Source organism: Crocodylus siamensis, chromosome 7 (assembly GCF_052110815.1).
Source record: "Crocodylus siamensis isolate JL-2025a chromosome 7, ASM5211081v1, whole genome shotgun sequence".
Lineage (NCBI taxonomy): Eukaryota > Metazoa > Chordata > Crocodylia > Crocodylidae > Crocodylus > Crocodylus siamensis.
In genome coordinates, this window is record NC_143401.1 from 27,258,980 (window position 1) to 27,282,239 (window position 23,260).

A 23,260-nucleotide genomic window follows, 5' to 3' on the forward strand; every position below is an offset into this window, starting at 1 on the left:
CTTTACTTATTGTAGCCACTTGGCAGCTTGAGATAATTTATTCATTATTACTTCAGTACTAGCTGAATTCACCAGACCTAAACCCATACCTATACCACCTAAAAGACCTCCAGAATCTCTCTTAGTTCTGGATATCCTTTCCTGGATAGCTGAAGCCTACCGAAGTCTAAGGGTCAACAGGTCACAGTCAGATTTCATAATGAAGGTTAATGAGATGTCTGGAATTGCTATACTATAAGTTAAGCAATAGTGGCCTGTTATATCAGCATCCAAGCCGTAGGGTGCTAGACCATAATTAACATTCTCCTGATGGCTCAGGCCCCATCTCTCTGAGAGCAAATTTGGTGTCTAGTGCAATACCATCCCCTACAAGGAAACCCTCCAAATTGTTACATGGTTATAGGTCAACTACTTTCTGGTCAATTAAGCAAGACAGGGCTATAGCAGTAGGCTGGAAAAGCCAGACTAAAAAGCTGAATTTTGATCAAAATCAGAACAAGAGGCTAATACTTAATAGTTAGTTTTATTACTTATGTGGTTAATTCAAATTACATACTGAGCTTTCATATAAACATTTTATTCTGGCCTTGTCAACAGAAAGCAGATTGGAGTTTTAGTAGAGACTATGTATTATGACTGATTTCCAACAGGACTGGCTTTACTAAATCACTGGTCCCCAACTTTTGCTGGCCCTTGAGTAACAAAACTGAGCTGAAACATGATGTTGGTAATGCCATATTTACCTCTCGCCCCCACCCCTGCCCAGGTTGCTGGCTAGGTGGCCAGGTGCTACCTGAGCTCTGAAAAGGATCAAGACCCTTGGAGCTCAGGCAGTGCCCAATTGGCCAGCCAGCAACCCACCTGCTGGCAGCATAGAGGGGGTGAGCTTCTGACTGGCCATGCTGCCTGAGCTCTGAGGGGCCTGATCCCTTTTTTCTCAGGAGTTTTTCTACCCTGCAGCACCTCAGGGAGCAGTGAGGTAGTCTGGGCAGTAGCCAGATGCACTGCAGTAGCTGGGCACTCTAGGTCTGTGTTGTTCACCCCACCCAACATCCCTGCAGGGCAAGGCGCCATGCCTAGCCCTGCTGCACCCTGACTCAGGAGGGGCCGCTGCATCCTTGGTTGCTGGAGGTCTTCAATTTGAGCTAAATAGTTATAGGGAGTGGCCACCCCTTAATGGAACAGGAGCCAAATTAGGTGGATTAGAAATAACCCTGACTTGGAGTAGTGTAACTTTAAATTGAATAACAAGTGCTTTAAGCCACTTAAAGATATTAACATGCAGCCAATTCAGGGGTTAAGAGCTCCAGAAGCCACCTAAACTTATGGTGTAACAAGGCCCTTAGCCCTGCCTCCAGATCCTACAACCTTTACTCACAATGCACACTCAATTAGTAGCTAATGTTATGGGGTGAGTGATGATGCAGTAGGGTTATCCTAACTTGAGGCAAAGCAGGCAAAGCTGGGCTCATGCTCCCTTTTTGGGTTAATGCCATACAGAGCATTTGATAAATACGTGTTGTACCATGGTAGGGTTGTTGCATATTGTTAAGCAAATGTAGTAGATATACAGTCATTTGCCATGAAATGGACTATCTCTTCACATCTTGCTTTACAACAACAGGCCCTCTATAACAGTTATTATAATAAGGTATCAGCAGCAGTTTGGTCTGAAACATAGTTAATGCTCTTATGTATTACTCCACCCGTTTACCCTGTAGTTCTTCTGGAACCAATAACTTCAGCATAAGCTCCTCCCTTTCTTCCCTTTGTAGAACAGTCCTATAGAAAAGCATTAAAGCATGGGGAGTGTGTGTGTGTGTGTCTTGCCAGGGCGGGGAGGAGGAGAGAGGCAGACAAACACACAGAGAGCTTGCATAGCAAAACTACTTTGACACTGCTTCCCTTCTCCATTTATCTATTTCCCAATTAAGGTTTTCTTTAGGGCATTTTAACTGCTATTTATGCTTTACAGGTAACAGTTCTCTGGAAAGTATTATTTACCAACACTGTTTTTTTCTTTTACTAAGTCTATTTTTCAGGTAAAGATGACCCAGAATGCTAGATCTCTGGGCTGTTCTTCTCCCCATTGGACTGGGAGCTGTTCTTAGAGTTTGTCCTTTCCAAAGCCAATGCTATGTCCAATTCTCTCAGCTGTTTCAGGAAGCCACGATTCGGGAGGACACATCGGTGTTTCACCACTTGCTCTATGGCATCAACGACAGTCATGTTCTTATAGATCATCAGATAAGCCAGGACCAAGGCAGCTGATCGGCTGCGGCCCATCGCACAATGAACCAAAATCTTATCTGCAGGAGCAAGGAAAAGAAAATGCAGAGAAGGTGTAGAGATTTGTAATACTGTGACAGATTGCCACTCAAACTCATAGAATGTTACAGTTGTTAATAATGAAGTTTTTGCAAAACTGCTGTAGCCCCTCTGAGTGCATCTTCCTGACCCATGAGTTAATTACTTTGAACTTAGGCAGAAGGAGTGAAACACAAGTGCCAGCCATGTACCAGTCCCTGAAAGGTGGTGAGCTTCTGTCCCCTAGGAGGATCGAGGCTCCATTACCAGCAGCCACAGCAGATGACTTAGTGTAGGGCTGTCAAATTACAGGCCATGTGCAGGGTATGGCCTGCAAGTTCACACCCAGCTGCCACTGTCCTCCACTTCCTGCCATTGCTCCTGCCTTGGTAGTTGGGTTCCTCAGGCTCTCCTGCCTTGTCTGGCTTCTACTTCCTGCCCCCACTGCTGAAGGTGGGGCAGGATGATGCAGCGGGTGGTCACTGGAGTGCCTGTGCTGGGTATATGGCAAGGGAGAGGCCTGGGTTGCTCACGCTGAGCTTGAGGAATGCAGGAATTGGGCTGCCCACCCTGCAAGTGCGTGCATGGTCATGGAGGGATGTGTGCACAGCAGGGGGGGTTCCCTGTGCTGTGAGGAGGGAGGGGATGTATGGAGGGGATCCAGGCTATTCACGCAGCATGTGCAGTCAGGAGAGGAGGGAGCCAGGCTGCACATGCTGTGTGCACAGTGGAGAGGAGGTTGCACCGAGGACTCTTTGGAGCAGGGGATGTATCTTACCCCATGCAAGTATAGCACCTGGTACAACACTATACTGGCCTCCAATAAAACCACGTAGGCACTGCTGTAACACACAGAGTGGAACCTTCCTTTCCATTTGCAGCAGCCAGAGTGGGGCGAGGAGAGTGAGCAGGCTTGGGCAGGGTAGAATCCTTTGACAGGTTGCTGAACTGCATGCAAATGATTCTGGGAAACAAAGTCCCCTGAAGGGAAAATCTGTATAATGGTAGGAAAAAGTTGAAGTACCAACACAAGCGTTCTCTGGAGTTGTTTCTACTTCATCCTGCTATGGGTAGTTAGCACAGAAATGTCATTTAAAGGCCACAGGTATTTTTTCTTTGTTAGCTATGTCCAGTAAGAAATGCCTGGATCCAGGCTTGACTCTTAGCAATTAACTCCTTGATGCTGTAAGTGGAGGGGAGAGTTTCTTGGCATGAGTATAACTGCTACATAAGGGACACATCAAGAACTGCCAATGCTGAAGGGATTAATGGTCACAGTCTGCATCTTAATCCCAGTAGATAGTTTGAGGCATCTTGGCAAATTTCCAGTCTCGTTGATAACTAAAGTGCCTCTTCCTCTCATGGAAAATGTTAATCCTTTCCATGATTACACTTAATATTTGAAACAGATGAAAACTTTGATTCACTCAGTGCTTTTCTTGTCTCACTACAGCTTTCCAGTTTGTAAATGGATCAGAGCTTAGAGCTTGGATACTGGTAAATGATTCACAAGAGGGCAGGGCTGGAGAATAAACGTTTTGCTTGGGGGAGTGGGAGACCAAAATGAAACTGCTGGACTTGAGCACAAAGAAGAAAAGCCTAAAAATTATTATGATCTATAGTAGAAGTTCATGCCATTCCCTGGTGGGTCTCTTAGGAGATAAAGATGGAAGCCCTGACTTTTGCCTGGCGTATTAAAGATCTTTGAGGCATGTGTTTGTTTTGTCATCCAGGGCTAAATTTCCAACTCCAGGGCCTGCCATCTCCGAGTTACTTGATTGTTTGGTGAAGTGGTGTGGGTGATCTATTTGTCAGGATTACCAGCAATCAGCCTCATTAGTGCGACTGGGCAGCAGGGGCATATCAGGCAAACTAATGCCTGAAAAACTTAAATAGAGCCCTGTTCCCCCCTTCAGCTAATCTGTGCCAAAGGATTCAGGTCAGTAGCATAAAAAAGGGTGGGTGGCCCAACCCAGTTATAGATCCTAGCTGTTTGTCTGCTGTAGGCTGCTCTGCACATGCTTCCACTGTGCTTGCTGCGTTACTCCTGCATGATTGACGTCTAGTTCCTGATGTTACCCCTGGAACTTAACATTCAGTTCCTCACTTGGTTTCTATCTGCCATTTCTTGTGATCCTGGCTCCCTGACTCCTTCCACCAAACCCTGAGTCTGGATGGCTTCTGATTCACAGCCCTAACAACTGGTTGTGTTGTGGGCTGTCTGTGGTACCTAGAGGGTCCTCATCATCACAGTATCTGAGCACTTCACAGTCTTTAATGCACTTATTTTTGTGGCATGTCCCTTTTTGCATGCACCAGGATGTCAAGAAATAAATTACTTGCCCAATGTTGCACAGGAAGTCTGGGAGAGCAGAAGACCTAAGTCTTCTAAGCCCCAAGCCAGTGCCCTAACTGCTGGGCAATAGTTTTTTTCCACTATGAGAACCTATGCTGTAAACTATGCCCTGGGAAAGATAACCCAGGGGAACAAGAGAGAAAGTATCATTATGCCCCTTATAAATCTTGGTGCATTTACACTGTAAAAATGGTGTGCAGCTTTGCTTCCACCACTTTAAAGAGGGTATAGGAGAAATGGAAAAGGAACTGAGAAGGGCAGCAGGGATACCCAGGGGTATGGAGGTCTTTCCGTATGATGAGAGACTAAAATGGATTTGGACTTTTTAGTTGAGAAAAGAGACACTTGAAAGGGGACATTATAGATGTTTACAAGTTATTAAATGGAACAGAGAAAGTAAATAGATGTTTATTGACTGTCTCCCATATCCTAGAACTAAAGGACATATAATGAAATTGTTAGGCAGTAGATTTTAAACTGACAATAGGAAGTTCTTTTTCATACAGGGGTTGTAATTAACTTGTAGATCTCATTGCTGACAGTTTAATTCAGTCTAGAAGGAAATTGGACACCTTCATGGAGGAACAGACCTTTGTCCATCTGTAGGTATTGAACGTGGTAGATAGGGTGCAGCCTTTGAACCAGAACTCCTATTTCTCTGAATGCTGAAAGCAGCAGTGGGTGAGGAGCAGGGGGTGGAAAATTTTAAGCATGCTCTGTCCATATCCTCCTCAGCATCCTATCTCTGCCATGTACAGGGTATTGGGCTATATAGACATGCTGACCAAGGAAGTGATCATTCTTATGTTCTTTACCTACAACTAAAAGATCACACGCTCCAACTGCTCTGAATTCTGAGCAGGGAGTATGGACCCTGAAAGACTGACTATGCCCATACCCTGCTGCCGTTAATCCATCTGCTTCTGCTCAAGGTCCATGGATGCTGTGCTGGCCAAGAGTTTGTTTAAAGATGTCATTGCAAAGATTTCAAAAGTCAGTCCATGTTATTGTGTCCTTCTATACATGAGTTATGTTTTTCTGTAGCTTCGTCCAAGGTAGGACCTCCAAGATCTTTACAAGTGTTACTGTCCCTCTTTCAGGATAGGGAGAAGTAATGTCTCCATTTTACCAATTGTAGAGAAACTGTAGGGAAGAAGGCAGTGCCTTCCTCCTGGCCATGCTGTAAATTGACAGCAGAGCTGGGCATGGGATCTAGGTCTTGTAATACCAAGCCCAGTGCCATCAGAAAAGAGTGTCCTTTACTATTAGATTTACTACTACTCTTACATTTGGTATGTTGCCAAATCTAAAAGAAGGAATGTCATTGATTGAGAAAAAGGATCTGCAAAAAGAATTAGGCCAGGGAAGTCATGTCTCTTGCTTCAGAGAAGGGATGCTGACAGGAAATGTGTTGCCTCCTGTTTTATAAGGACTTTCAGAGTTATCATGCCAATGCATATGGCCTGTTGGTTGACTCATCATGTTAAACTATTGGAATGTTTTGTTTTATTTGAAACAAAATTTCTTAGCTTTTTCTGGAGATGACTGTTGGTGTCCTCATGGCTTGAAAGCCCAGGTGGATAATAATAGATATATTACTGACAATTTTTAATACATTTCTCTCTTGGTCAAATATCAGTAACAGGACTATTGGTTTTGGAATAATTAGAAAATGTTTAAAAATTCACTTAAATTGCTAGCACATTTCCCCAAGGCATGTATGTGTTAGCTGTGAGTGGGCCACTGATTTGCATGGTGCTGTGTCTGTTCCTTGATTGACTGTCTGGTTCCTTATCAGGGTTCTGATGTGAATCCCATAGAAGATGAACAACGAGCTTCCTTTCTGCAAGACTTCAACCTGGGTAATTGCAACTGTTCTCGTCTGTTAATAATTGTCTATGGAATCTGAATGCCTGAAGGCTGTGAACATGAATTTGGTTTATATGCCCAGCTGTAATTCAAAGTACTGAGACTTTATAGGGAGTGTTACCAATTGTGGGCATATGAAAAGAGCTCAAAGTCCACCCTCTGCTAGCTTTGTAGAGGGTGGAGAATCTTTTTCAATTACTCCGAGGCCCAGCTTAGGGCCATGAGGGGACATTTGAAAGACAGACATACATGTTTTAATGGGAATCCTTTAAGTGGTCATTTGCCATACTAGATAGTGCCCAGACAGATTGCTGACTTTTGGGGCTTTTTTCTCTTGCATATATTTTCTTCAAGTCTGGAGCTGGCTGCTTTGGGATTGCCTTTCCTCTCTTCCAATCATGCTTTCATTGTTTGTTGTTCAGACAAGTAAAAATGCCTATTCAAATACTTCTGAAATTGTTGAAATGCTTTAAAATGGCCACCCACATCTGTTTATGAGGACATGGATGTGTGGCTTAATAGCAACATACTTGTCTATTGTATGAGTAGGAAACATTCTGTGCACTTTATTTTCACTACATGAGCATCCCAGATCCTCGTTTCATTCTTCTATGGTTTTGAAAGGCATTAGTTAGCTTCATGTCGCTTGCATACCTATGAAGAAAACCCAGATTTCTGTCCCTGTTATCAAAATGACTATAAAGGCAGCAGGCAAAAGCACAGATATGCAAAGAAGTGCAGTTGCTATGCTTTTAGTCACTACTGACTTCACAGGTACTGTTACTAAGTTCATTCATGCTGAGGCTGTTGCATTACTATATGGATGTTTGGTTAAGCCTCAAAGCTCCTTTGCGTTTTGATGCAGCCCAGAAATCAAAAGCTTTAAAGCTCGCACCTTGCAGACGTCACATAATGCCAGCCCCCTTTCCTGGCAATGTTTATCAGTATGAGAATGATCTCTGCACTTTGCAGTGTATAACACCTTAATGTGTATTTAATAGTCCGACCCTATGCTGCCAGAAGGAGTGCAACTGAAGGGGTGGAGGATAGTGGGTTTCTTAGTTCCGTTACTTTGGTCCAACAATATCTCTAGGGAGGCAGTAAAGAAACAAATGGTCAAATGCTTTCAGCTATCCAGAAGGTGCAACTGTTTCCCCACCATGTTGTCCCAGAAGCAGTGATTGGCGCATAGTCTTGCAAATTTTAGATGGTTGCCTCCAGAAATAGACTTAAGGTCCTTCCAAGAATGTAAACTGTTAAAGCCTTGTGCTTTACGAGACCTCTGGTTTTAAAACTGAGCTGGTTTATCCTCTTCTTGCCTAACCAGAGGTACATTCTACAGCTTTGGACTGTTCTTGTTGAAAGCTTAAAATCATAAAGGCTTGGCTGGTTACTGGGGGTAAGCCAGGGATCCAGCAGTAGCTAAGCTAAACCGCCAAGAACAGAAGCTGACAGGAGGTTAGTAACTTGATATGTGACCCTCTGATATTTGGGGCTTTGTAGGTCAGCAGGAGAATCTTAAGTTTCGCTGCTGGCTCCTGGTAAAATATCCTGTTGAGATTCTCTCTCTTTTTTTCTTCTCTTAAATAAGAACAGGAGCAATATGCTGAAAGCCAGTGTGCGGTCTGGGCTGTAGTGCTTAGTGTCAGTGTAAAGCCCTCAGATAGAACGCTGCTGGAGGTCACAAATAATGAATTGTAGTAATCAAGCTGGGAAATTACAAAGGCTTTAACTAATGTTTCCCGATCTTGGCTGTCAAAGTGATTTCAGTCTCCCACTGCTTGGAAGATGGCAAAAATAAATTCCTGTTAAAGCTTGAAGATGATCTGATGGCAAGGTACTTAAGGAGGCTTTTATATTTATATGGAGGGAATCTAACACTTTAATGTGAACAACTGTGAAGTGACAGCTTTGGAGACTGGAGTCCTGGACCTACAGGGCAGGGATAGCATTGGTGGTAGCAGTGCCAGCTTCCTGAGACTCCCCTCTAATGCTCCACAAGCCTGACTTAATAGTGTTCACCTCTAGGTTGAGTTCAGTGACCTGTTCAGTGGCCCACTCACTTTCCTTCTGACTCTGTTCAAATAGTGGAAATGCATCCTGCTTGTGATAAGGCAGTGGCACTCTGTTAAATTGGTCTTGGGAGGGCAAGCACTCAGGGGTGGCTACCAGCTTTGGTAATGTCTGAATGAGTGGCACAGCACTAGAAGAATCTGAATCCTGTTACTAACAATAACTTCCTTGAAACTGTAACTTCATTAGTGTTTGTTTGTCCTGTGCCAATTGCCCTTGATTTCTACGCCTGTTTCATTCCCTGGCTGTCCGGTACTTTGCATCATATGCATGCCTATTCAGATCATTTGTAGCAAACCTGGCATTTTTGCCCATTGCTGCATCCTTACTTTTCTCGTCCTGAAGTGCATTATTGATGAATTCAGCAGCTGAATAGAAGAATGGGCTGAGATTGAAGCTGGGGAGATCATCTGCTTCTACCCCATGGTACTCGATGGCCATGTCTCTGTAGTACTCTGGTCCAGTGTCCACGTTCCACCGCCCATGGGCTGCATTGAGGATGTGGGTGAAGCCAGCTTTCTCAAGGCTATAGCGATCTAAGGCAGTTTTCCTATACAAGCAAAAGCCATGTCAGGTATGTGAAAGGACATCTTGCATGCAGCAACAGAAGTTTCTTTCTTACTTTGCAAGTGACAAATACAACAATGTTGATGATACTTTAAAAGAGGATAATTTGCAAATGCTAACTTTTACAATGTTGCCATTTAAGAAAGAGATGGATCTTGTGCCATTATCAAATATCTTCCCAAGACATAATAGCACTGTTATCCTGCTGGAATCCTTCCAGTGTGGGCAGTTTTTTTATTGTACCTATCTTAGAGATGGAGAAACGTGAATTACAGTGGTTGAGTTGTCCAAGGTCCCAGAGTGAGTCGGTGGCAGAGCTAGGAATAGCCATTATTAATCTTGTTCTCCCCACTTCTGCTTTGAGGGTTGAAACACTGCCTCCTAGTAATGTAACTTGGGATTGTGGGGAGAACAGGACACCAACCATGGGTCCTGACTTTAAGGGGGTGCCACTATGGACCCCTCCCCTGAAAAGTCTTTGGCACGGCAGGTGCAGCTCATAGGAGCTGGGCAGGTGTAGACCCCCTACCCAGTAGTGAAATGACACTCCCTGGGAGGCTTTGTCACAGGAGGCACAGCCCTGCACCTGGCAGGATAGGTGGAGAGAATGGAGCACCAAGAGGGGCCCCAGGACCAGAAGCCTGCACTGTGACTGTTTCCCAGCAACAAGCCAGGAGAGCCCCATCAGGCAAGATATTGCTGCCTCCCCTCCCCCACCTGCATCCCATCCCCTCCTCATAGTGGTGAATGTAATACCCTCACTCTGTGGTGAGTAAGAATTTGGATCATAGAGTTCTTTAACACCTGGATCATAGAGTTGTCTTTACCACCTCTGAGTTCTTTGTCCTTTACATTTAGTAGCAGGTCACATTTTCCTTTAGTCCCTCTGGTGGAGAGGTCCTGTCAGACTTCCCCTTCTGCCAATGGATCATACAAGATTGGTTAAATGTGTTGTCTTAAAAGGAGAGATACTTGGAGGTCATATATCTGCCTTTAATAAGAACCATAACCTGCTGAATGAAGTAAAATGAGGCAGCGCCTATCCCCTGTCCTCTCTTTCCTCTAAAGGAAAATGAAAATGCTTCCCTGGACAAGGGGTGGAGGGAGGTTCTGTTGGGATAAAATTAAACGAACAATAATTGAGCTTTTCAGTGTAGTAAGACCTGGCAAAGTTATCCTTGTCCCCCCTGTGATTGAGATGCTACTGAGGGCAGCACAGGTGGCTACTCTTCCTTCAGAGAAGCCCACTGAGTACAGAAATCTACTACCATGGTAGTGCTCCTGTCGTAGACTGGGACCTCATGGTGCTATGTACAGTATAAGCAGATCAAACAGGCAGTCCTCCCTCCAAAACAGCTTGCCATCTAAGACAAGAGGCAACTGACAGGTATGAAGAAACAGATAGGGGTGGGACAGATAGGGGAGTTGCTGTAGGTCAGCAAAATATAGCCTGTCTTCTTAAGGTGAGCTCTCTACCCTGCCTCCTAATTCTGTTTGTTGGAAGATACAAGGGAGAGGAAATTCTAGTTGTACCTATGCCTGGTTCTGCGGTTCCAATTAACTCAGACTAGCTGGAAACAAATCTGGAATGACTTGATCCACAACCGTGTAGAAAAAAGTTGACATCACATTCAGCATAGTGCCCTGAGCCTGAACATTTAGTTCTTCTGAGGTAAATACCAGGTTTTATGTATAACATGTTCTAGAACATAATATGAAACTTGTTTTTGAAAGGCAGAATGAAGAAAAAAGATCTTTCTAAAATTTTAGCTAAGGGACAGCTCAGGGGTCTTTTAAAATCAGGGAGAGTGCTTAATTTTCAGGTGACTTGCCCTCCTTTTCCTGCTTAACTGAAACCCTAGGTGCTGCTGAAGACTGGTCTCCATGTGTGGAGCTCTGATTTTGAAAATAGCTGAAGAGTCTTAGGGCTATGAAATGAGAGAAAGGAGACCAGGAGCAGCTAGCAGACAGCAAATTACCAAAAGAAAAGCTAGCTTGATTAGTGGAACATCAAGACAATTAAAAAGGAGAGCTGGCCATTGTGGAGTGAAAAAAAATGAGCCATTAAGTCGATTGGCTTCCTCAGCTGCCTGAATAGTAATGCCACAACTGCTGCACTGAGAGGCAGGAATTAAAGCAGAGTGCTTCTGTCCTGGGGAGAACATCAGGTTCTTCTGCCACAGATTCCATTCTGGACCGGAGCAATGTCTCAGTAAATGAGAATTTTCTGATGAAGACCCCAATTAGAAAAAAATGGTTGATTAGTTCTTTTGTCTACTTAATAGGCATGATCTCAGTGAACAAAAGAATGTGCAATGGTTATTGGAAGAAATATTGAAGGTGACACTCAAAACCTTTTTTTTTTTTTCTCTTGCCTTCTTCCCCCAGAAGGAAATACTCTTCCCCTTGAGCTTCCTGTCAGATACTTTCTAATGACTCAGGAGCTATGCACTTCAGGAGCTGTCTGGATGTGTTATTGAGTACAGTAAAAGCTGCACAGAAGACTGATATTTTAAAAACAGATTAAATATTTTCCCAGAGAGAAGGCAGGGGGCTAGTGAATTAATCCACTCACTTTCTGCTTGAGGTGAAACAGATTTTTCTTTCAAGTTTTGTTTTGCTTTATTTTGCCCTCCCAAACAGGGGTGATGATGAGGGGATCTATTTTCTATTCCTCAGACATGGCCCAAAGCATGTATACAGAAAACAATGAAAGACTGATGCTTTCAGGTCATAGATCTGTGCTCAATTAGAACCCCTGCAAGTGGACCACATTGTAGCTAGGGTCAATGGAAAAATAAAGATTAACTGCCTGTGAAAAGGAAGTTCTGACGGACTGTAAATGATGCCAAATTTGGATTCCACAAATGCAGCTCAATCTAATAAATAGCAGTTGGATTAAATGATGTTTTTGTTGTCTTGAACAAGGACAATGTCAAACAATAGGTCACATGACAGACATATTAGTGTCTGACACTGCAACATTCATCTGGAATCCAATTTTCCTATTTCCTTGATTGAGTTCTCAAGAGATTGTCAGAAATAAATGCCTTCAAACCAGACACTGTATCAAGAGACAGCCTTGATTATAATATATTGCATATCTTTGATGCCTCCTATTTAAATGTGCAGTGGCTTTAATATTTACTACGCACTCAGGAGTCAGGTCTGTCAGGAAGAAAATGCAATGCCTTTTATTGACTGCATAAGCACTCTGCTCAAGTCAGTCTGCTCAGGGTCCTGGAAACATCTAGTGCTCCCTGGGCAAAATCATGAGTTAAAATGGGCCTTACCATAGTTGCTGTAGCAGTGAGAATCAGACCGCTATAGCTGCATAATCACTTCCATGCTGCCCATCCTGACTGTGTAAATTAAATCTCTCAGGGCTCTTCAGGCTAAGGCTATAGTCTGTCTTTTGGAGCAGCCTGTCAGTCCACCTTTTCATCTGAGATCACCTATATAGGTATAATATGACTCTTTGGGCAGTGAAAGGGGTTCCCCCCAAGTTCCTGTTGCTGTCTGTCTTACGCATTATCTTCGGTGCCTTGGACCAAGCTGCTCTTCTGTACTGTGTTTATTGTGGGGATGCATGTGTAAGCATTTTATCAGTTCTAATCAGTTTAGCTGAGTGTCCCTGGGTGTGTCTACCCGAGATGCTAAATGCGTAGTAGACTAATTCTACTCTGCATTCACACGTCATGGCAAAAACTGTGCTATTGTGCTAATGTGCAGTAGAATTAGATTACTGTACATTAGCATCACTAAAAAACCATGTGTCTGCACTGCTGTGCAGTAGCACCAGTTACTGCACATTCAGTTAGTACCTGTTATTACAGGTACAAAACTTAATGAGCAGTACCTAGAGCACATTAATGCACATGTAGACATGCCCCCCTGTGTCCTAAGCTGGAGACTGGATGAAAAGAAGTGATCCTTCTAAGACACTGTGGCAAAGGGCATGTTGCAAGTGCCTAGAACAAAGTAATGACATCTCTAATTGTGATTATTCCTTCTGTGAATAAAATTATAGGCAAGTGACTCGATAGAGATATATGAGGACACTCTAGTCCATCATCTGCCATGTGAAGCATTACTCACTGTAATATACAAAGCACTAATAAGTACAGCCTTATTTTAAGTAGTCTTTTCCCCTCTCCTTCCTTTTGCTCTAGCCTCTCTAGCAAACCAAACAGAATTCTCATCCATACCGTATGCTCTTATACCCAGGGTGGGCAATTATTTTGGCTGGAGGACCACTTAATGAGTTTTGGTGAGCTGTCGGTAGCCCTGCTCTTTGACAGGTGCCCCACCCCCCGGGTCACCACCTTGGGACCAGAAGTCCTGCCCCTAACTCCTGACCTTTGCCACTGAAAGTACTCCTGGGCCTTGCTGTTTTGAAACTGGAAAAAAAACAAGTTGTATACTAAAAGTCAAATATCTACTAAAACGTATTTTAATTTGCAGTTTCCAAAAACTGGATCCTTTTTTCCTTTTTAATGTATTCTATTGAACTAGAACTCTTTCAAGTTTAAGTGGCCAAATTTAAGCACTCAAATCCCTATGTTAGCCAAAAAGGCCAGAATTCACCATTCCTCTGCAGTGTGTACTTAGGTTGTATTAAGCACATGCTTAGTTGAACTGGGCCCTTGATAACTGCCCTGCCTTTAAGTGGTGCTGAGCACCTACAGCCCCAGTTGTGAGCTCTCTGCAAGCAAGGCCATTTACAGTACTCAGATGTCTAATATAGATTTTAGTGCCTTGTTTTAGTCTGGAAGCATAGGCTTTAATTTCAATAGAAGGTTTCCCCTAAGATTTTTAGTAGATGGTGGCCTTGTTCCTTCCAGAGTGGATCATGTCATCATTGTGGAATATTTAAATAATTAAAACATTCCACATAGGCTTCTTTCACCTTCATCTACTATTTTGATCTGGTTTTTAGAGAACTCCATAAAGGTCAAATGGCCCAATTCCCTTTTGCAGTTTCTGGGCTGTTTTAGCTCAATTGGTTCATATTGATTGATTCAGGAGGTTGGATGATTTACTCTTCACAATAGTTACATAGTTACTAGGGTCAGAAGGGACCTAAACAGATCATCAAGTCTGACCCCCTGCCCTGGATAGGAACGAGTGCTTGGATCATAACACCCCAGGCAGATATTTATCCAAACTCCTCTTGAAGACCCCCAAGTTAGGAGAGAGTACCACCTCCCTTGGGAGCCCATTCCAGAGCCTGGCAGCCCTAACCGTAAAGTAATGTCTCCTAAAATCTAGCTGCAACCTGCTCTCAATCAATTTGTGGCCGTTATTTTTTGTTATCCCAGAGCCTCACCTACTTTCTGCTGGTCCCCCCTAGTGAGTTTATAGATGGCCACCAGATCCCCTCTCACCCTTCTCTTGTGGAGGCTAAACAGATTCAGGCCCTTTAGTCTATCCTTATAGGGCCTGGCCTGCTGCCCCTGACCATGCCAGTGGCCCTCCTCTGGACCATCTCAATGTTAGCCATATCCCCCTTGAAGTACAGTGCACAGAACTGTGCACAGTACTCCAACTGTGGCCTGACCAATGCCGCAAAGAGGGGAAGGATCACCTCCCTGGACCAGCTTGTGATGCATTCGTAGATGCATGACAAGGTGTGGTTAGCCTTACTGGCCACTTCCTCGCATTGGCGGCTCATGTTTATCCTGGAGTCAACAACGACTCCAAGTTCTCTTTCAGCCACTGTGTTGTTGAGAAGGGTGTTCCCCAGCCTGTAGGTGTGTTGCTGGTTCCTTCTCCCTAGATGCAGCACCTTGCACTTGTCTGCATTCACTTGCATCCTATTCTCATGCGCCCACCTCTGTAACCTGTCTAGATCTAGTTGGATTCTGTCCCTCCCTTCCAGTATGCCCACTTCTCCTCACATCTTTGTGTCGTCAGCAAATTTGGACAGCATGCTTTCCACACCCACCTCCAAGTCGCTGATAAAGATATTGAATAGTGCAGGCCTGAGGACTGAGCCCCGGGGAACTCACTGCCCATATTCCTCCGGGTCAAAAATGACCCGTCCACCATCACTCCCTGGGTGTGACCATCCAGCCAATTTGCCACCCATCTGACTGTGTAGGCATCAATGCCATAGTCACCTAGTTTATTTATGAGAACATTTCCAGAAAGCTGAAATGAGGCTTATTGTCTTCTAATATCAGCAGTCTCTCTTCTTGTGCATAAAGAAACTGTGCCCCAGTTAACAGGGTGTCTTCCTTATTCTTGTATTTATAAGTTGCTCCTGTTGATGTAAACTGAAATTTTGTTACCAGTGATGTTGGGTGCCCCCCACCTTGAGACACTGTAAGAGGACCTAATTTTTAGATCTATGAAAATCGATTCCTGCTCTCTGATAGTAAGTTCTCTTGAGATGCTGGGTACTGAAATCATAGGCCTGTGTTCCTTTGAAGTTCACTGTTTCCATGACACTTCCAGAAAACCAACTTGACAGTTAGCCCCTAATGTGCAGCCTTTCTCTTGCTGACCAATATCTCTTTGGCTTTCCCCTCTTGATTCCCCACTCCATTTCTTGTTTTGTGTTTGCAGTGTGAACTCTATGGGGGAGGAGCTCTTGTTTTGTTCTCTATGTATCCAGCACCTAACATAGTAGGATTCTGGTCTTTGACACCACAATAAAGTAAATAAGAAATCATAACACTTCTTGGCTATGCTTTAACTGAAGTGAATTGGCTTCCAGTTAACTCAATATAGCAAACATGAATATATGTTCTGATGTGGATGCTCATGGATGTTTGCAGATACGCAGCTTTCCCAGCTGTGATTGGGAACAAACACTTGGGCTGTTCAGGATTTACAAGCATGTCACCGAATTGAAGGAACTGTGTAATCACTAAGCTTGATTTACAGCCCAACCCAAACCTTTACTGTAAAGATTCCTGTGGAATCAGGCTAGTCATCTTTGAAAAACTTGGTTCACATCTTTGCTTCATCTTATTTCACTGGAATTCTTGGATACAACGTAAGGGAAAAGGGACTGCCTTTAGACCCAGGTGCTGCTTTCACCACTACTGTGGTATTAACATTTTAGATGAAAGGAAAGAATACATAAAACGTGAATATCTTCCAACAGCCAGTTGGGGAAGGCAGCGAATGGCCTAAAGGTCACTCAGAGGCTATTACAGTATGAATTATAAACCTGGTTGGAGGGTTTATAATTCAATCCTTAATTCACTTTGAGCTAGAACGTGGCACACATTTTCTTCCCCTTGCAATTGGCTCACCACCAGAGCTTAATAGTCAAGCTAACAGTATTCCTGTCTTATTCCCTCCATGGGCTGCCTAGTAAAATTTGATGGATATTTCCATTTCTCTGGTAATAATTGAACTTAAAGCAGCCAATGCCAGGAAAAGTTCACTCAAAATGCCCAGTGTAGGTGAAACCATTAGCATTTGACTTACTCTGCAATTGTTTTCATTTTGTACTTCTGGGCCATCTGTGCTTTAAGCACTTGATTTCTTTTTTACGTGTCATAAGCCATTACAATCTCCAGCGTCTGCCTTGAATGCATTTCAAAGCTGGGAAGGTGAAGTACTGTATTGGGAGATAATTATGAAAATTGCAGTCCCTCTCAATCTGTGAAGGGATGAATTGGACAAAGAGAGGGTTCCTGAGTGAAAAATCAGCAAGTCTTTTAATATTTGAGGAGCAGAGGCCCAGAGTCAGCAAAGCACTTAAGCACATGTTGAAACTTAAGCATGTGCTTATGTCTAGTTCTATTCAACAAAGCACTTTAGGCAGGGATTGAATGCTTTGCTGAATTGGAGCCCATGAAGTACACGGTGAGGCAAAAATGGACCCATTAATATGTTGCCCAAGTCCAAGTTCCATGGCAAAAGGGAGTACAGGAAGGACTTAAGCAGAGGAAAGAGAAGATAAAATAGCTTTCACAATAGGGTATGTGTGTTTAGCAAAATATGCTTCCTATTTCTGAATTAAGCAAACTGACCCACTCAAAGTCATTCAATCCCCGAAGAATAGTATTTATTTCTCTAAGACTCATACTAGGACAAAAAATGTGCTTATCTAAGGCTCTAGCTGCTCTTGATCTGAATTTAAAGTAGCAAAAAGACAAGTACTGCAGTGAATTTAATCTCATCCCAGCAGGCGCTAACTAGTGCTTATAGCAACATAAATAAACCCTTCCTTTCATTCTTTCTCTGCCCCCTAGCACTCTGTCTCTTACCAGAATTGAGCATAGCCCAGCTAGCGCTCACTCATTATGGAGAAGATGCTCAACCACACCATCTGGGGAGAAGAAAATGTTAAGACAACGTGGCTGTTAGCCATCTACTGAAGGTGCCACTGGTCCCTTTCTATACTGGCATATCTGCTTGTCTTTTATCTGTCTCCTGAAGGAGAACTCTGACCCACAAAAACAAGTGCTTCCATTGCATCAAGTCTATATCCAGATCACAGTACTGTGGAAGAAATTGTCTCTTCACAAATTTGTCAGAATTCTTAACCACCAAGGGAACCTAAATGCAGGGCATGAATTCACCCGATGGTGGGTGTTAAATAAAGGTTCCTCACCTAAGACCATACCACTGCTTCTTCCTTTAGAGAAGCTGGCAATCTGACCTCATTAAGGGGAGGTATTTACCATTTCCAATAATACTAAACTGAAGTTCCCTAGACACCTGCACTTGGGAAGCACCAGCAGCTGAAGTTTAAGTAAAGGTAGTATAGCATTTGTCCCTCCTGTCTCCGTAAGTGCACACAGTTCAGGCTGATCCTGAGCAATTTTTTTTCCTCTGTGAAGTAATAACTAGTAAGTTCTCACAGCTCCTGTCAGCTGTTGAGTGGTGAACATTAGGGTTTACCCATATGCTTGCTCCTAAAAGCGTACCTGCTGATTGAGGGTTTGTAGCTGTTACATAGTGGCAAAGGGACTCACCTACACCCTCCACATAGCAAAAGCATAAATGTGGAATGTTTCTGACTTAGTCTTATATTTTAAATTAATGGGTCACTATCATGCAATACCAGTGGAGGTTCTAGACTCTGTATGTTCTGAACAGTGTACTGAACCGGTCCCCATCTGCTTTCTTCTGAATTAACATAAATTGCCTTTAAAGGGAAAATTAGCCATTTTGAATGAGTCAAAGATGTCTCTGCCAGACAAAGTCCTCAAGGAAAGGAGAGAGATGGAGAGAATCAAACAGCGGCTAAGTCTTCAACATGTGCTTAGTTAATGTAGTCCCCTGTCTACTCCATAAACTAGTTATGTGCCACCTGCAACTCTAATTAACTGAATTAAGTTTTGGTTAGAGTTCAGACTTGAGTCCTAACCAGAACAAGAATAGAGTAAACAAGGCCAAAATTGTGGAAGATCTTCATCTTCATTAGCTGAAATCTTAAGTGGCTTCTATTTTACTGTTAAAAAAATCTTCTTTTATTATGATATGTAACCTATGACCACAACCAAAAATGGGTGTGGTCTGGCAGTCATCTCTACTTTTTAGCTCAGCACTATGAGCTGAGTTTCCTCTTACAGATCCAGTTTTCCTTGTGCTTGGGTTGAATCCAGTGGTTGTAAATCAGGCAACAAAGGTACCTGTAGATGGAATCTACATTGCATCACACAGCAGTGAGTAAAAGAACAAAACCAAAGCTATTTCTTATCCATACAGAAGGCCTCTGCATTTGAAGATGATCTAAATTTTAGTGCTAATCCTTGTCATGGATGAATCAAAAGCTTGGCAGAATATGCTATGTTCCTATCATTGGGATGGCTCCTGTGGGCTGGAAGATCTGGTCTTAAAAGTCTTTTGGAACTCACTCGAGGAAAACTTCAATTGGAGCTGAACGCAGCATGTTAGATTTGAGGCTTTGATTATTCTGGGCATGACAGGCCTCATGGAGATTTCATTGCCTCTGGGCAACATCTGCAGTGAAGCCTTGTAACAAAAGGATTGAGTGGCCTCACAGGGCTCCTTGATAGCCTGCATTGCATTAGAACGATGATGTGGTTACGTCGTCTGAGTAATTAATTGGCATTTCCATAAGCAGTTGCAATTCCTGTTAACCTTGTAAATGCAGGAGTCAGGAATGAGGCACAGATGTGGAGTTCTGAAGATGAACTGTGTGCGTGTGTGCATGTTCATTTCATTTGTATGAATGAGTGCCACTAAATTTTTTTAAGACCAGTCTTAATATAGCAGGATCCCAAATGCACCCAACATCTGTTACCTTCTCCATGGTATCTTTTTGCTAACTGGGCATATGATTCTGCCTTAAAAGAAAGTGCACTGATGAGTTGAACAACACAGCTTTTGGTCAGCCCTGTTTTTCCTTGTTTTTGACCCAAGAGCCTTGTGGATCTCATTATTTTTTCTGCAACACAGGCTTTTGCCTGCCTAGAATGAAATGTTCTACTGCCAGCTTATTCTTGCAATCAAGACTAAGTTTTGTCTGGGAATCGTATCACATCCCAATATCGAGAAAACTGGATATTAGGTCAGGTCATTACACAGTCTGGGAATGGAATTTGGCCCTATGTAAGCTAAAGCCCCAGCCAAACTACTAATTTTGGTGAACCCTTTGCCTGATAAAGGCTGTCCTCATCTGTTTCTATTCCTCACTCATCTATTGCCCTTTCAGTGCATCCCAATCATCTGTTCAATTTGCCTCTCCTCCCATCTTTTTAATAGGGTGGGGAATTGATTTATTTTTTGGACAAATCACCCTTTTCTCACTGGTTCTTTAGTGCCTCCCCCCCAGGTAGAATTAGAGAGAGCTCTGCTTCCTAAATATTGGGCTTAGCAAAGTGAACAACATCTTCTCTGAATGCCCTCACATAAAGAGGTGAGGCTGTTGTTCTGTTTCCCTGTTTAATTAGGGAACGTGTTTAATTCACTGTTTAATTTGTGGACTTGCACATTCTATTTTTAGTAACAGTTTCTAAAGATTATTAAAATGCAAGGTATAGCTAGATTAGTAGTTAGTGGCCCATGTCTAGCGATGGTGGATGTTCAAAATCCTTGTTTTGATTGACCAGCTGGGCCAGTACACACCCGTTCAAACTGATGGAGTTGAGGCTTTCTCACCAAGATCAGAGGAGAAACCTTCCAAGCACGATGCTGATTTTAAACAAGGAATAAGAAAGAAAGTTCCAGGTGAGTCCATTAGAACTTGATCTGCCTTGGCTGAATCCTGAGTTAAGTATCTAGCAAGAAAAAAAATTCATTTTTCTCCTTGTTATTGAGCTTTTGGCTAGGCCATCCTCACCGCCTGAAAAATGTTTTAAGTTCTCCAGTAAAGTGGCAGGCCTTGAATGCTAAAAGCCCAAATCTCTCATGTGTCTTTCTATTGCCTCTGGCGCCACAGAATTAATTGGTCGGCAGTATTAGGTCTCTAGTAACTTTCAAAGCTGTATATCTTTCCATTTTTATAAGCTGGCAACAGACAAAGTTAAGAACCATTTTAAAAAAAAAATATTGTGAGGACTCTGGAATCTGTGCAGCTGTGTCTTGTACCTTTTAGTGATGATGTAAGTTATATGCCATGTTAGGAAAGGGTGTGGGGGGACCTTGGAGACCCACCAGTAGTGCCTAACAGTTATGAAAAGCTTGTTTGCTGCATAGTCAGATTTGGTAGGCTGCATTTCCCAGTTGTGGGAGTCAGTTCTCTGTAACAGAAGGCTGCAGCTGGTTCCCAACTAGTCCTATGTTAAGCAGCGCTCTACCTACATTTTCAGATTCACTTGCTGGGATCAGTGAGACATGTCCCTAAGGTCGAAGGGGAGTTAGAAAGATTCCAGCCCCCATGCTGAAGATCACTTTGTTTAAGTTCTGAGCAGATTTAAACCCCAGAGGAGCACTGCTGCCTGCACAGGTTCTGAGCACTGATACGCTGAACAATTTCATTTCAGGTTTAAGCCTTCCCAACTCCTTGACTCAGTGCACCCTGTCTGTGCCCTTAATTTAATATCACTGGGGGACTTCCACTTGGTAATATGTGACAAATTACCATACTCCTTTGAAATAAGCCACCTAAAAATAGTATGCGACTACCCCAGATACTGCCCCCCACCTTACTGCCACTGCTGCCTTCTTACTATGATCTTTGTAAAGGGTGGACTCCCTAACCTCAAAGCTTATTAAACCCTGCTCTTTGGGCAGTAGTAGTTGGGACTGGAGCAGGGAAATCTTTGCTTTTAACGTGTCCTGTAAGGTCTGGTGCAGGCTCCCTTATTCTTTCACTGAGCACAGGTTTGGACTTCTGTCAGCCGATCAAGTGCCAATTAAAAGGATAGAGATAGAAATGCTTATACTATGTGACTCCAGTGAATTATATTTATCACTTACTCATCTCCTATGTAGAGATTGGGCCAGACTTCATTGACATGAGTATACTTTGGGCTGCCATGCCAGAAGAGTCTCTCCAGTTCAAACGCGCCTGGGGTATAATAATCCCCATCAGGGTCAACTTTGACTGCCACGTAGGCACTTTTCTTCCTGGTGTTCAAACCCGCCGCCGACATCTTGTTCCAAGGTGCTTATTTTGTGTTTGAAATGTGAAAGTAACTAAAATGAAATCAGAAAAGGATTATAAGGCTGGAGAAGTGCCAGAGCAAACAAATTCCTCTCCAGTAAAGGGACATCCACACTTTGTACCATGGGCTGCAAGTTTGCCAGTGCACCAGTATTTGGATGCACATGATCCTTGGAAGACACAGACCCATAATTAGAGGTTTTTTGCACTTCAAGGTTCCCTGAGAAAGAAGTAGAAGCAGCTTGCTGGGAAAAAATGTCAGTAGTAAAAAATGAAGCAAACACAACTCAAGGGGGTTTTTCCAAAGTGTTCGGCATTGGCAGAACTCTGCTCCTGCTGGCAATATTGCCATTGACTTCCATGGGTGCAAAATTGGGTCAATCTTGATTACATCTGACAATATCACTTCAAAGAAGAATTCTAGAGGAATATAAGATGGACTTACAGTTAGGTATTAAGAGGAGACCAGAAGGGTTGAATTCGTCCCTCAGTGTAGACTTGGGGTATCCTTACTAGTCTTTAAAATTCTTAAGGCAACTCTGCATATTGACCAGATGTGATTATTTCCAGACATGCTAATTTCTATATTGGGAACAGTGGACTTACAACCATGTAACTAACTGAAAGGCTACCTGTGTATTTGAAAAGGCTAAAAACTAAACAAAGGGAACAATAATCAGCCAAAGATTGTCTTAATTTTCATTTGAGATCAAAGACTGCTCTTCTCACTTCTCACTGTAGTATCCATAAAGTACTTGCTGACACTCTGTGTGTCTGAAACCCGCCCCCCCAGTACAGTTGTCTTAGTTTGGTTCTGAGTTTTTGTTTCATGCACAGCCTTCTCTAATGGTTAATTGGCACAGATAGCTCTGTCCACTGGCAACATGTAGGGGGTGCACGCGGGTGCACATTTACCCCCTGAGATTGGCAGTGCACCTCCTGCGACTGGCCACCGCTGCTGGCAGCACCTGTGGGCAGTTGCTGCTCACCACCCCTTGCCTGCCCACTCGCCGCCAACACCAGCGGTGATGTCCATGGGTGGTCGCTGACCGCCAGGTGGTGCTCGCCACCCCTCTGCCACTGACACTGCCGACTCTGCTGAGGCTGCCTGCGGAAGCTCCCTGCTCACCACCGCCACGCCTGTGCCCTGTAAGCAGTCTCTGTGTCCCCCCAGCCTTTGGCGGCATGTGTCAGTCATAGCTCTGTCCATGGTGATGGGGTTTTCCTCGTGGAAAATGTTATGTTGGCTTCTGAGAGGGGACATGTAATTAGTCCACATGGAAAAACGTGATGATGGGCACCAATACATGAGCAGTGAGGCTGCTCTGACATGCTGCAATTACAGTGCATTGGAGCATGGTAATTACCACACTCCAGCAGACCCCAGTGTCTCATATATCAACATCTGTTGGTAGCAGGGGCACTTTAACTAGAGTTCATTCAATGAGCTTTAGTTAAAGTGCCCCCACCCCACTCCAGGAGCATGTGTATAAATGCCCAATGTTATTAGTTATGCTATCGATCCATCTCAGGCCATGCTGGAGCTATTC

General features: G+C 43.5%; 1 protein-coding gene across 2 annotated transcripts in view; it reads right to left on the bottom strand.

Annotated features, from left to right (window-relative positions):
• Positions 1 to 1,996: 1,996 nt before the first annotated feature.
• Positions 1,997 to 23,260, bottom strand: part of DUSP29 (dual specificity phosphatase 29) — a 30,649-nt gene continuing 9,385 nt past the window's right edge. For both annotated transcript variants that reach the window (XM_090056629.1, XM_090056630.1), the window contains 3 exons: positions 21,524 to 21,742; positions 8,935 to 9,155; positions 1,997 to 2,309 (listed from right to left, as the gene is read on the bottom strand). In XM_090056629.1, the coding sequence (XP_089912755.1) occupies positions 2,062 to 2,309; positions 8,935 to 9,155; positions 21,524 to 21,699 (645 nt within the window). In that variant the 5' untranslated portion in view covers positions 21,700 to 21,742 and the 3' untranslated portion in view covers positions 1,997 to 2,061. The remainder of the gene's footprint in view (positions 2,310 to 8,934; positions 9,156 to 21,523; positions 21,743 to 23,260) is intronic.